The sequence below is a fragment of the Misgurnus anguillicaudatus genome, chromosome 3 (genome assembly GCF_027580225.2).
Source record: "Misgurnus anguillicaudatus chromosome 3, ASM2758022v2, whole genome shotgun sequence".
Taxonomy (NCBI): Eukaryota; Metazoa; Chordata; class Actinopteri; order Cypriniformes; family Cobitidae; genus Misgurnus; species Misgurnus anguillicaudatus.
This window is the reverse complement of record NC_073339.2, coordinates 39730022-39745753: the sequence shown is the minus strand read 5'-3', so window position 1 is coordinate 39745753 and position 15732 is coordinate 39730022. Positions and strand designations below refer to the sequence as shown.

Sequence of the window (15732 nt, the reverse complement as noted above, 5' to 3'; positions counted from 1 at the left end):
GATGGTATTGGCCTGGTAGACCACTTTGGACCAAACATAAACCAGCTACCATGTTTTAAATTCAATCTTGATCACCTTAAGTCGACATGAGTTGTTATTTTCAGCAAGCAATTAGCAATTCCAGATGTTCTTTCTTACCTCTTTTCTCCGTTGTTATGACGACCGCTTCCTCCGGTGGTCCCCAGCCCTGCTGTGTGCGTGCTGTGATTTGAAATACGTATGCAGACTCTGGGCTCAATCCCGTCACTGTAAACTGCCGAGCGTTGGACCCCACCTCAACCGTGGTGAACTTGTTAGGATCATTGACATCCAGTCGGTAAGAAATCTGATAACCCATAATAACAAAGACGAAATAAGGTCAAACCTGCTGGAGTACAAAGTAATCCTTTGTCCGGCTCTGGAATAACATTAGGAAAAATATGGTATTCATTAGGTTCAATTGGTAACAAAGTTTGTGGGTTCGTTTCCCTGGAAACACATACTAATAAAAATGTAAACAGTAGCTTGAATGCGTAGTCACTTTGTGTTGTTAAAGCGTCTGCTACATGCATAAATGTACATTTTTGTTTTTGCGTTAAATATGGCGATGACTAAGGTCTATTGAGAAGAAACAATAACCAATGGTTAACTTTTATTTAAACTAGGGCTGTCAATAGATTAAAATATCTAATCTAGATTAATCGCATGATTTCATGAGTTAACTCGCGATTAATCGCAAATTAAATCGCACATTTTTATCTGTTCTAAATTTACCTAAATGTAGCACTTTTCAAGTTTTTTATGCTTTAATCAGCATGGATTTATATAAAATAATTTGCAAATATGCAAGAAAAGGTTTGTATTTTAAAAATACTTTATTTGAAAAAACAAGAGATAAAAAATTTACAAACGTGCGGAGAGCCGTTTCAGCACTCGGACAGCGCCATGTTTTTTAAAAAGCATTATTTAAAAATGTTTCATCTTACCATATCCACAGGTACAGAGTCATCATATACAATAAATCTGTGGGGTAGCATTTAAAAAACATTAAACAAATGCATATATTTTTAAATGCAAAGCATTTAATTACGTACCAGGCTACAGGTGAAGCAGCTCTTTACGCCTTCTTACGTCTCATAATCGGTCCTCATTTATGTCCAAGAGACTGAGTAATAGTTTTTTTCATTTTAATCCTGTAATTTTTCATATTTAAAAGCGTTTTTGTGCTGTTGCGCATCCATGTGTGTGATAAGCAAACCCGCGCGTTCGTCCAGTTTATAGGCGCATATTACTAACGCGCTATTTAAATAACAAAAACAATATTGCGCCATTGACTTTAGACCAGGTTTTAGTTGGTCAATGGCTTAGTCAAAATAGCACCGCGCCAACAATGCACCTGAACACGCCTCGTTTTGAGGCCACGGGCACAAAATTGGGCGCAAATGCATTTGCTATTTAAACAACGTGACGTTAAACGTGAAAATTATAATTGTGCCGGTTGAAACTAGCAAAAGACACTTGTGTCACACATTGTGCTGAATATATGATAGATCCCTTTAAGTTACTATACAATGATTTATCCTGTATATGCACTGAACATCGTCTCATTTGAGTTAAATACCTGAAGTCATTATGTAAGTTTGCAACAGAAGCCATTCTTCATAAGAATTAATAATCCTCCTCTAACCACCGACATGGCTCATTTCATTTTAATGTAGACGCTAGGACCAAAGCGTCCTATGAAAGTTTTTATAGTCTACAAGCATGTTTTAATCTGAAGCTATTGAAATGATTTTGGAAGAAAGTACAGCGTTTTGTAAAACGGAAGAATCCAGTGAAGGGTCATGAGAGTTTTTTAAATCTCTGCCACATGGGGCGTGCACCGTTTGGTAGGATTAGCACGGCGCTAAGGGGCAGAGGGTGCGATTTCAATTCAATGGAAATCTATGTCCTTCGTCTTGTCTTCTTAGATTCTCATTCACCCTTTCTTTCCTTTCCTCTGTACTCAGATCCCGACTTATTAAGAGGCCATCGCTAACCCAACCCAAAAAAGCCCAGAGGGGCCAATGCAAAATCCTCTTCTTTTCTCGCTTGTTTCGGAGCTCCTTCTTTTGATGGTATTTCTCTTTTGTGTGTGTTACGCTAGGGGCAGGAATCAAGTACGCTTTATTCCCTTTCCTTCGATGTTATTAAGAGTAGCTGGGTGTGGAAATGGAGAGACGAGGGCGAGGGATAAAGTATGGTCATCTGTTCAATTGTTCAGGCTTTGTTTTCTTCGTCATTCATCATGCTAGAGCCGTGATCCATGCCAGGTGGTTAGGTACTCATTTTTTAAAGTCTGGGTTGCCGTGGTGAGAGCAGTAAGCCGTGTAATTGGTCGAATCGGCGGCCCTTCAGTCAGGAGCATTTTATTTGTGCGCCCTGTTACCACAGTGATCACTGATCCCTAACCACAGGACACATTACAACAGACACTCAATGGTAAAAGAGGATAACACAGAAGAGGAGAGAAAAAGAGGAAAGAGGAGGTAAAAAGAGAGGAGAAGAAAGGAGGGAAGGACAGAGAATGAAAGAGGACATGAAAGGAGTGGAGGGGAAAAGACCACAGAGAGATTGGTCTGACCATAGCAAATATATATGTACAGCTGCCCATCCACATACTGTAGAGCTTGTATACCTATGTACACTATATGAACAAAAAATATTGGGATGGCCCTTCTAATAAACACGTTTATCTATTCCAGTAATTCCAGTCAAAACAAATACAGGTATTAATGCTATATCAATACCATTTTAAATAATTTTGTTGCAACAGTTTTGGAGGGACCTTTTTCTGGTACGAAAGGCCTGTACCGCCGTGTACAAGTCATTAAAGTAATTCTTTTTGAACCTTGCTTTGTGCATGGGACATTATCATGTTGGAATAGAAACAGTCCCTTCCCAAACTGTTGCTATAAAATTAGCAATCAATTCTCTTGAGCAGTGGTTCTTAACCTTTTTCAGCTGGTTCACGTGTTCTGAATGAAAACGCGTTGTGGAAACGCGTTGGTAGGCTAGTGCTTTTTGTCTCTCTCTGCTATTATAGTTTATCAATACGGTGGAACGATATAGATGCCTCCTTGGACTTACCCGTTCAATGTAAGTAAAGAGGAGAAATTCTAAGCCTACAAAGAAAAGTCAGATCACTGGCAGAGGTCATTTGACACCAATGAGAACATATTTATAAATAAAGACATTGATTTTGATTAATAAAACACTTAAAATCCTACTTACTGTCCCTTTAAGAAATGCAGATGCAACATCTAATTTTCATAATGACCAACAAATGTTTTTTAGGTGTTAAATACTGGCAGAAATACCAGTAAATTCACGAGCGTAAACCATAGTAATTTGCATTGCGTGTTTTATTTAACTCTTTTCCCGCTATAATCCGCAATACCGCTATTATCCACCAGGGCAAACAGCTGTATGTCTGTCTAGGTTTTGAGGATCACTCTGCGTCTGATCTCTATCAAAAGTCCTTTCCAAAACTGGAATTATCTCAGCCTTTTTTTTTCAAAATTTTGTGTTTTTGAAAAAACTACCCATATTTGAGAGGTGATAAAAAGGGAACTGATGAAGGTAGGATGAAACGTTTTTTTTTTTTTTTTTGAAAGCAGATGGTCTGTTGTATGTTTATATATTTAAAGAAGAGCATTTTCTGGGAGGGATTAAACTTTAAACTGGCATGCTGGAAATTCCTACACTGTCAGAAAAACCTTTACAAAAATGTAAAACTGTACCTTTTCTGTCACTAGGGTGGTACCCTTAAAGGTTCATTCATGTATCTTTATTGGTATACAACCAGGGCTTTAAAATAACACCCATCAACCCGCCAAATGCATGTAGATTTCAGCTGTTGCGGGTAAGACAGCCAATGCCACTAGATACTTTGCCAGGTTGAATATAATTTTATTATTGTAGTTTTATGACAAACAGTGCGCAATGCGACACTGGGAAACTACTCCAATGAGCGCTTCCTGCACCCAGCACAACATAGGAATAGAGAACTCAAACACTGATGAATGCAAACACACAGGACGCAGTCTAAGCATAGACACACACTCACACGCGTCATTCACATTGCCCCGCACGAGTTTGCGTCTATTTGCGTCTTTGCATTAACTTTGTATGAAATCTACTCAAGCAAATCACTGATTTTGGTGTGTACGCCCCATGAGAGCGCAAGTCCAGTTTTGTGCGAACCCTCAGGGGAGAAGTTTGCCCTCGCGCATCATATTAATGCCTACTTTTGCGCAACAATAATAGCCACTAGACATTTGTCAGTAAATTAGCACCTTTAAATCACTTTTAACAGTGAACATGATCAAGCTTATAAAATACAATCTGCATAAAAAGTTGACAGTATGTCTTGACAGTATTTACTGCTGTTGTTATTAAATATTTCAAGTATTTGTCTAGGTTTTTTGTGTGTGTTTATCTTTTCAGCTAATCTTATTCGCCCCTGCACTATTTTTATTATATTCATTAGAAGCTCTATTTATGCCTTACACTGTAAAAAAATCTTTGCGCCTTAAATTTTTTTGTGTAATCAACTCGAATTTACAAGTCATTTTAACTTATTATTATTTATCTTGACTATGAAGTATAGTTAAAATAAGTCAACTTAATTTATAAGTTGTATCAACTCATCTCTTGTCAAGATAAATAATAGTAAGTTAAAATTACTTTTAAGGCAGGAAAGAATTTTTACAGTGTATGAAACTGCATGTTTTTCATTTTATTACATGTAGTGATTTACCAGCTGATAATACATAAAAGAGGCCCAAGGCAACTTCAAGATTTAAAGACCGTTTTTGTGGAAGAATGGGCCAGAATCACTCATGAGCAATGAAAATGACTGGTCTCTCCATACAAGAGGTGTCTAGAAGCTGTATTCACCAACAAAGGCTTTTCTACAAAGTATTAAATAAAGTGTGTTCAATACTTATTCTCTGTGTCATTTTACTTTATTTATTATGACTCAACTTGTATACTTAAATGTTCTGATTTCTTCAATGTTTGGCTTGATGGCTACATCTGGTGGAATTTTTGTGTCAATAGCTCACTTAGAAATCCCCTTACTGATAAAAATGCTGATGTGTCAAATACTTATTTTCCCGGCTGTATGTAGTCTTAATTTGGGTGGTCAATCTGCATTGGACCTATTGTGTACCTGTACCATAAGGAACAATTTTGTACCGGTTTATTTTAGGGGTACAAAACAGTTAACTGTACCTTTAAAGGTGCACAATAGATCCTAAAGGTATAGTAATGTACCCAAAAAGGTACAACATTGTATTATGTTTAGTATACATGTAAAGGTACAAAACGGAAACTTAACGACAGAAAAGGTAAAATTTTGTACAGTTCTGACAGGATACAAGTGCATATGCAATAAGATCAGTCACAAAAACAACTACACACTACTGCGTGTCTTTAGTAAATCCTGACAGTAGTTTATTAATTTTGGCCCATAGTGTACAATGTGTCATTTCCATAAGTTATGCAAAGTTATTCGGCACCATGCCATTCACTAGTCTTTCTATGCTGCAAAGTTTACGTAACAAAATGCACAGTTTCTATTATGCCAATAAATCTCACTTAAATTGAAACTGTGAAAAAAAATACAATGAAATAGGCTGACAATGAATGAAAAACGAACGGGAGAGACAGAGATAGAAAATGAAAGAGTGTAATTATGAGAGAGAGAGAAAGAACGAGTACAAGAGAGAGAGATATTAAAGGGTGGAGTGAAATGAAACACAACAAGACCTCCACCAATCAATATTCACCATCAGTCTCTCGTTTTCAATACATTCCCATTGAAACTCATCTGAGAGCCACGATGAAAGGTTAAACTGCAATAAAACAACAGTAATGTATACGCGCATTAAACCAGTGGCGGCAAGTCACGTCTTTAATGCAATACAGACATGATCCAGTTCTGGCCTTAAATGGTTTATGGATTTGATGACTGAAATCTACTGAAGGTCACCGCTTCATTCGCACTGTACGGACAGACGCGCGGTAATTGCGCGAGCAATCGACTGCTGTTGAGCGCAATCACAGAACAATGACATACACTTTGTGAAAGTCACATTAACTGCAAATCCCAGTGTATGAAATATATTACAAAGATCTGAGATGATAAAATGAGCGTTGGAACACTGACAGGTCCGCTCTGATTGAGGATCTGCGGCTCGTATCGCTCAATCCTATAGGGAACGATTGATCCAATCAGAGGGGAGCTCTGTGTGCGAGCGTGTGCACGATGGAGACAGAAGGCAGGAGATCATTCGAGGTAAAGAGGCTTCACATTTATATCACTATTAAAGGATTATATGATCCATCACGGGTGGTTAAGTGTCTATAATCCAGTCATCTATAGCCGCACACTAGCGCCCGAATGACCCATAATCTTGACAACGGCATAACTGAGTCGGTATAATCTCATCGCCTTTCAAAATCCCAATACACGAAAATCTCGTAACACACATACACAGGGTTTGGAAGGCAGATGTGCTGTACAACAAGTTCAGTCATTCTGAGTCCAATGCAACACTTCAGTGCTGACTCTAATAGTAATGTTTAAATGCGCTTTAATGGCCCAGTTGGCAATGGTTACAAGCAAAACCTCTGTCACACTAATAAATTCAGTCATTATTTTTGTGTTGTGAAAAACATGTATTATGTTAAATAGCTTATTCAAAGGAGTACTAAAACACTGCAGTTTTTAATTAACTGATATATACGTCTGATAATATAAATTTATTTTGTACTTAATAACATATGGTTTACCACCATAACACAAATGGTAAAATGGATGGCCACACGCTGAATCAAAGTATATTACAAGTGGCCTTTCCATAGATCGTTGCCTATATATGTAGAGATTAGGGATGTGTGAGACTAGGTCGACTAAATGCTACAGCTGCAACTAGTCGACACCTAAAACGGTAGTCGACTACAAGAAATTTTTTTTTACATTTTAATTTCGATTAAAAACGCATTAAATTGAAATATTTAAAATATATAATAAATTATTTAAAAATTGCGCAGGGATCAGATAATTTTTCGGATCAGCAAAAAAGGGGTGGGAAAATCAAATAACAAATAAAAAATTTACAAAACATTTATAAAAAATAACAAAGTTGCATTTTATTATGGTCTAAAATTAGCATTAGGTGCAGAAATTAAATCAAATGAATAATAACACTGTCTTTATTGTATAAATTAAACATAATTATTATTTTTTAGAGCTACAGAAGTGATTTTCTCTTTGTCTTTTTGGGTTTCTGGGTTGTTTGATTAACATTAATGACACAGACTTAAGTAGGTTAATTGAGGTTACTGTCTCTTTAAGATAAACATGGACCTGGTTTCTACTTAATCTATACATAAACTTAAGGCATAAACAAATGTTTTTGTTCGAAAAACAATACTGTGGTATTTCGAGATCATTTTGTTTGTGTGTCCTGACTCGTGTCAAGAACAGAAAGATTTTATGTTCGCTTGCTTTTTGAAACACGTCTCTCCGTGTGTGCACACACAGACGAAGGGCGAATTCCAAACAGCGCAACATAAACAGTGGCTCCACATAAAAACATTACGTTGTTTTTCATTGCTCTATTCGGCAAATGTATTTTGATAGATAAAAGAGACACAGTAGCGCAACTTTCTTTAAAGTTTCTCTAAAGTACACATCAAGAGTTCTGATCTTTGAAGGGCATGGGGATGATCACGTCTGATTGGACATTTAACTGCATGTGCGTCTGTGCGTACAAAAAACTGCTCATATTAGCGCCTTTTTGCTGATAAATTGTTTAAAATCATTTGAGTGCAATGATAAACTTTCCCTTTTTCATTTTGCATATTAATTTGCGAATCGCATGCGAGCCGAACCGTGGGTCATGATCCATATGGATCATGTATCAACTGAGAACTGTCACACCACAAGTGGCATGTCTCAGAAATTACCACTGGAAAGACGAGCAAAGTGTGGAGTATTTGAAAGAAAACAAAACATTTTTATATATGTAGGGCCTTGCAATTTTCCTAAATTTCATTTTTTCTCAAATTTCAGAAATAAGAAATCGCATATCAACCGATCTCCACAAGTACATTTCCATTGTGCAGGGAACAAAATCAAAGTAATGCCATACTAACACGCTCTCCATTTCTCTCTGAAACCATATACTGTACATTTTTGCTATGAAGCCCAAGAATTTGACAACCCAGGCTACAGCCTATTGTCTTGCAAGTTTGTATTAATGAAAAACATATTTACATGTTAAGGGTAAAAGTTGGGTCCTTATTGAAATAAAACCTGCTGAAGATAAATAGGGAAAACATGGAAGTGTTTGGTGGCTTCTAAATTCATCCGTGTTTGGATCCTATGGAATGAATGGGGCTAGGCTAAATGCTAACACATTCACGAGGCGCTGTACAAAGATTAAAAGCACACATTGAAAAAAGACAGGTATGTATTAGTTTGTCTATGTTGACGTAAGAACATAGTAAAATATTGAAAAACAGTGGTGTTTTCCTTTAAAAATATAACCTATTACGTGTTATGTTAAGCATAACCTAACTCGAGCGCACCACATATTTATAATTTTTATTTAGACATGCAGGTTTTTGGACTGCCTTTTTTTCTTTCCTTTCAGACAAGTCGACTAGTCGGTTACAAACTTTTTGTTCAAACGACTGCTAAATTTGTCGCAGCGCACATCCCTAGACATTAATTAAACATAAATAAATAAAGCATAAATAAAACAAAAATAAATCACACCTTATATTTTCATGCATTTTAATTAATTTTCCGGTAAAATTCAAAGTAATGTTTTGTTAAATATTCTGCAGCCCTAGTATATGTTTATATACATATACATATAGATGTATATATGTAGATGTAGATTATGTACATGCATACAGTTCTTTAAATAGGATAAAGATATTTTAGTTTTTGAGATTACTTTTATAATAAGCATCACATAATAACAATAGAAGTTCTTGATATGTTCCCTTTTGTATAGCTAGCTAACCATGTATATGTGTATGAAGGGGTGTGAGGTTTATGGTTTCTCTTACCCATAATAATACCATTTGGCTCAGAGGGAGGCTGCCAGACAACCCTGACAGATGTGAGTCTCACGTCTGGAAACACCAACCTGACAGGTGGACCAGGAACTGAGAGAGAGAGAGAGAGAGAGAGAGAGAGAGAGAGATACAGTGTAGTATTTAAAAACAGATTACTGTAGTTCACATTTTACATGTTTTTTTTTTATAAATATCATATTTCAAACAATTCAAAAAATATGTTTGCCAGGCCTAAGCTTTAATCTCAGCCACGACAAACAACATTTTAATCTCTTCATACAAATACTTGCAGTCTCACTGTTAACTTTAAATCCATAAATATAAATATTAGTGATTTATAATCCCTCATCAAACACATTTAATTCTGCTATTGGACACTCGGCCAACAACACTGCTAATCCACTAGTTTTGTGGATATGTGCATGTGTGTGAGGAAAGAGAGAGAGACTAGGAACATAGACATCCCAGTATCCCTTTTATTTCTGTATATTTTCGTCTGAATATCGTTCCATTGAGCCGATTAAGAAAAATGACAGAAATGGGGCATTTGTCATTCTGCTGGCGAGACTCAACAGTCCACATATAAACGCTGTCTCTCATTTAAAATGGGAAGATGGCAGCGTTTACTTCCGTCTGCTGTGGAAAAATATTGCATACGTGCAAGCACATATTTCTTCAGAGAAATGTTTCAAAAGAAATTTTATTGCTCAGAGGTCGCTCTTTCTTCACTCAGAGGACTCGCGGTAAGGTGAACTGTCAGGAAATATCTGCATCATTTCTCAAAGAAAATAAGATATTATATTCTGCATAAACAAAATCAAAGCCTGTTTCCTGTTTTTCTGAACGTATTTTTTGCATTTTCAGAATGTCTAAAACAATTAAGGAAATTGTTAAACAACTCCTCAAATATCAAAATTAGAGCTGTCAAGCGATTAATCGCGATTAATCTCATACAAAATAAAATGTTTACATAATTTATGTGTGTTTAATGTGTGCTATTAATATATATATATATATATATATATATATATATATATATATATATATATATATATATATATATATATATATATATATATATATATAAAACTTAATAACTCTTTCCCTGCCATTGACAAGTTATCTTGCTAAGATAAAACGCTTCCCCACGTTTATTTAAATATATCTATATATATGAAGAGTTTCGTTGCAAAACGAGATAAATCCGTTTATTTAATTGTTCAGAAATCTCGTTTTTTGGTTGTGCATTTCAATTAATATCAATTCAACTGCAGTTGGTTTGTTTTGATTTAACCTTCACAACTTAAAAAATACAGCTAAGTAGCACCATAAAACAAAATAATAACATGATAACATAATAATAAACATGTTTTGACAAAAAAATGTTAAAAATGGATTTATCTCGTTTTGCAACGAAACTCTTCATATATGCATATATGTATAGAAATTGTGATTAATCACATCGTGATTAAAAGTTTGTGTTTACATAACATATGTTTGTGTACAGTGTATAAATATTATTTATATATAAAAACACACACAATCATGTTTATATTTAAGAATTTTTTTATATTTATTAGGGCCGGGACTTGATTAAAAAAAATATCTAATTAATTAGAAGCTTTGTAATTAATTAATCGAAATTAATCACATTTTCATCACATATAAATATTTGACCTGAGAACATTGAGAAGTTACATTTTCACATGGATTTTTAGTATACCATGAATAATGACTGAATACATAAGCTTAAGCAACAAAATATTGTTTATTTTTGTTCAACCAAGTCGTTTTACTATGAGTCGGGCTAACGTCCACACTAGCTGCTATATGTTTTGCATTGAGATGATACTTGAGGCTCGATGTGCTGTGGTGATATGCGAATTCCTTGTTGCATAGCTTACACACAACCATGCTCTTATCGACCCTTCCATCCGTTCGTTTTTTTCTAAAAAAAATACCCATCCACGGGGCCAACCAAAGCGATCTCATCAGCTTCTTCGTTCATGTTCACTGTGGTTTGTTGTTGTCTGAAGTCATGATGAACGCTAGTTGGTGCTCCAGTATATTCGGTCCGCCGAAACTCATCCAATGAGTAATGTTCCGCGGTGCAAAAATAAGTGTGATTAAAATGCGTTAAAAAAATTTAACGCGTTATTTTTTGTGTAATTAATTAATCTTAATTAATGCGTTCAAGTCCCGGCCCTAATATTTATATATTTAATATTTATATTTATATATAATATACATTTTATAAATGTATATACAGTATATAAAAGCAACTATTTCTTAAATATATAAATGAATGTGTGTGTATTTATATATACATAATATTTACACACAGTATACACACATATGTTATGTTAACACAAACTTTTATTTTGTATAATTAATAACAGGTGTAATATTTTTTACATATAGCCTACTGAAATATGTCCTATGTCCCTGACATTTCATAACATTCACCTTTTTTGTAACATTAATTCTTTATATATCAATTGAATTTTTCCTATAATTCATTCTGAAACTTGAAACAAATGAGACACTTGTTGACATATAGTAACAACAACTGCACAACTTAGAAAGCATAGCTTGGTGAAATCATATAAAAATCCTGACTTCCGATTGTATACTTTGGTATATTGGCAAATCTGTGTGCAGTTTAAGACATTGTTGAGACCTCTGCTAACACTTTAAGGCACATATAAGTCATTTTCTCAGGAAATAATTCTGAATAGCATAAGGCTTTTATCTTATTTTCACCATGTCATCTCATTGCTGTATCTGAGAAACAACTGAGACATGAAAGGAAGCTCCTTAGTGATTTTATCTTTCCTGTCGGTCAGGAACTAATACATCTAGAGATATAGAGGTGGTTCATACAGGTGAATAAAGCAAGGGTGAGGTTTCAAGCAGTAAGGGCATCAGGAGGACAGGCGGGTGTATGAGCACACGTGTGTCTGGAGCCATGTGGGAGGTAATGCCAGTCTGAATGTCGGGCACAGCTGGAAACCAGCAGAGCATGAAGCAGCACATAACTTTGCGTTACCATTTTGAATGCGTGTGTACTGGTGTGTGGTGTGTGGAGGAACATCTGCTAAATGGGTAGCTTTCACTCAAAGTCTAATTTTGACCCAATTTATGTGTGGACATCAGCCTTATCTCACGAGAATTTGTAACCCCGTGCCTACACCCGACACGACAGCAGACGAGACAAAATGTTTTCAGTCAAAACTTGAAACATTCATTCTTAGAGAATGGATTTGTTAACAACATATTGAACCATCTGTTTATATTTTTGTACAGACGTCAGAAACATAGCCTATTTGCGTGTTTTCTATATTAGATGTGGGAAATATGCATATGTTATGGATGTGACAAAAAATACACAATTTTGGAAGACCACATACTTTGTAGGAATTCTGTGACTTAAATTGCACAAATGAAAAGCAATAACACCCAACAAATGGATAAGGGATGACTCTTTAAAGAAAATAAATATTTTTTAAAAAGTTTGTGTGCACATTCATGAGGAAAAGACAATGTTAAATGTGTCACATTTCTCCGTTATGGACGTGTCTGGAAGCTGCGCTTACCTAACTATGGCAAAAAAAGGTTAAAATCCTTTAAAAACTTGCAAGCGCACTGTAAAAAATGACTTTCTTACCTAGTTTTGTCTTGTTTTCAGTAAAAATATCTAAAAATTCTTAAATTAAGATGTATTTTCTTGATGAGCAAATTGACCTAGGAAAATAGTCTAATTTTTAGACAATAAATATAAAATTTAAGCAAATTTGTGCTTAAAACAAGCAAAAAAAAAAATCTGCCAATAGATTAAGAAAAATTTTCTTAAATTAAGTGTTTATGAAAAAAGTTAACTTATTTAAAAAAAAAAATTCTCATTCCATTGGCAGATTTTTTTTGCTTGTTTTAAGCACTAATTTACTTAAAGTTGATATTTTTTTGTCTAAAAACTAGACTTATTTTTAGATATTTTTCCTAGGGCTGTCAAAAGATTAATCGCGATTAATCGCATCCAAAATAAAAGTTTGTGTTTACATAACATATGTGTGTATACTGTGTGTAAATATTATGTATATATAAATACACACACATTCATGTATATATTTAAGAAATATTTGCATTTATGTATTGTATATGCATTTATATAATTTAAATTATGTATAAATATACATATAAATATTCATATATAAATATATCCAATTTTTCTTAAATATAAACATGATTGTGTTTGTTTTTATATATAAATAATAATTATACACAGTACACACATATGTTACGTAAACACAAATCTTTATTCTAGATGGGATTAATCACGATTAATCTTTTGACAGCCCTAATTTTTACTGAAAACAAGACAAAAATACGAAGTAACAAAGTCATTTTTTGCAGTGCGTATTTAAATCACCAAAAATGTATATCTGAGATATCAATATGCTTAAAAACCTTTGGAAAAAACATGTGGTTAAGGTTAGAACCCTATTTAATTAGTGAGGTTGTTGTTATTGGGTTGTATTGTTTTGTTGTGCCGCTCGCATCCCGTGTAGACTGTATGAATTCGTAAGATGTGAGTCATATCAAAAAAGTATTACTAGAAAAAAATATTTGTATGTAAAATACTCCTACTTATGAACCTAACCGCCACTGGCGTAAAAGCAGTACAAATGTGATTGTTTGAATTCATATTAAACAACCTCGACAAAAAACTTTGTGTTGTGCACATACATACAAAAATATGATTTGTTATTACCATTGGGAACATAAAAAAAATCGGCCATGGGGCTGCACAATTTGCTGTTTGACATGCGTGACTCTGCAATTGTTTCAGTGGATTATGATGCACGTATGCACAAATTTTATTTGTTGCTTACCGTCTTCCTTTGTTCTCTCAGTTGTGGGGGGAAGGCTGGGTGGTCCTTCTCCGACACGTGTAAACGCAAGCACTTGGACTTCATACAAGATGAACTTCCTCAGGTCCCGCAAAAGAAGAGAGTGAACCTGGTGCCCGTTCACCAGCTGAACCTGGGGAGCCCGCTCTGAATCTTTTTCTTTGTATAATACCTAGTTATAGAGGGAAATCAGACATTTAAGTCACACAGAAATAGACAGAATGTTCTAAAAACTACAATTTTGTGCTATAGACATAAATGATACATCAAATCGTGTAATGTATTGAGGAACAGTGTGCTATAAACAATCATATGGGTAAAAAAATAAAAACTGTAGAGAAGGGCTTTCATGACTTAAACAACCAGTAAACAACTGACCAGCAGCTACAGTAGTCCAAGAGCACATTGCAGGTATCTATTGTACCTAATGTTACAACCATACACACCTTTAGGGCAGCATTTCCTCATTAAAGAGCACCTATTATGTTGCTAAAAACTTTATTTTGTGTATTTGGCATGACAGGAAGTGGAATTAAATTCATGGCAATTCAAAGAAATTCCACAGTCACACAACAGAAATAATCTCACATACATTCAGTGTTATGAAAATTACTTTGGAAAATTGTTTGGCAACCATTTTAAATACTTGGTCAAATTAAACCATTCTGGGAAATGAAGTCATGTTACATCGTGTTCCATAAAATTACAATTGCAAAAAATCAAACTTAGTTATTTGTTATGTGACTAGAGTTTTTAAAATTAATTGCTGGAGGAAAACATTTCCTGTAAATGTAATCTGTACAAACGAATATATTTATAGAATATGTAATGCAATCATATCTGACATATACTGAAAGCTTCATTTTTAACACTTCATTTACTGTATAATATGTATAAGCATTTCTTTGAATTTCTATTGAATTGCAATTTTGCTTCCTTTAATTCAAATTCGAATTGTAATTCTAGATCCTGTTTTTGACATAAATTCAAATTCAATTCAAATTCAAGAATTGAATTGGAATTTAGGAGTCATTCTCAATTCAGTTCTGAATTCTGCACAAGCCTGTTGCTAAGCTCATCGTTCAGAAAGGAGCAGTGTCCTCCGATTGGCCAGATAACCAGTATGTTGTTATTGGCCTGAATATCGCTGTCGTTAGCCAGAAATGTGATGCTCTTTGACATGTTTGGAAGATATCGTCTTTACTACTTTATCAATACTAGCCAAATCTGATCCAGAAAATGCGGATGACCAAGCTGATTGATCAAGTTTGCTAGCACGGCTTAAGCAGGATGTAACAGATTGGTAAGGTAATGACTACTAAAACATTAAAACCACTTCTGCATTTGTGATCGTAGAAACGACAAACAACAAGCGCTACTCTGCACTGCTCAAAACTTGTGTTTGAATCATGGTTTAGGGGCAATTCACATTTCACGTCTTTCGCTCATAATGGAAGCGACACGGACGCTGTGCGTCGCGATAGTTTTTTCAGGCGCGTCCGCACCGCATCGAGTTAAAAACATCCAAACTTTTTTTAAAATGCTGCAAAAGCACCACAGGTCATGTGACAAGAACCAACCCACGATCGCGTTTTCCGCGCCGTTTTAGACGTTAAATGTGAACCGCCCCTTAATCAGTAGTAAATTCTTTAAATATGAACACATAAACTGTTGCCTACAATCTGTGTGTTTGTTGTAGTCA

The 15732-nt window shown here is 34.9% G+C and overlaps 1 protein-coding gene across 3 annotated transcripts in view; it reads right to left on the bottom strand.

Moving 5' to 3' along the window:
* sdk1b (sidekick cell adhesion molecule 1b) overlaps positions 1-15732 on the bottom strand; it is a 373118-nt gene that overhangs the window by 50961 nt on the left and 306425 nt on the right. For all 3 annotated transcript variants that reach the window (XM_073866164.1, XM_073866162.1, XM_073866163.1), the window contains 3 exons: positions 14013-14202; positions 9121-9210; positions 139-342 (listed from right to left, as the gene is read on the bottom strand). In XM_073866164.1, coding sequence (XP_073722265.1) covers positions 139-342; positions 9121-9210; positions 14013-14202 — 484 coding nt within the window. The remainder of the gene's footprint in view (positions 1-138; positions 343-9120; positions 9211-14012; positions 14203-15732) is intronic.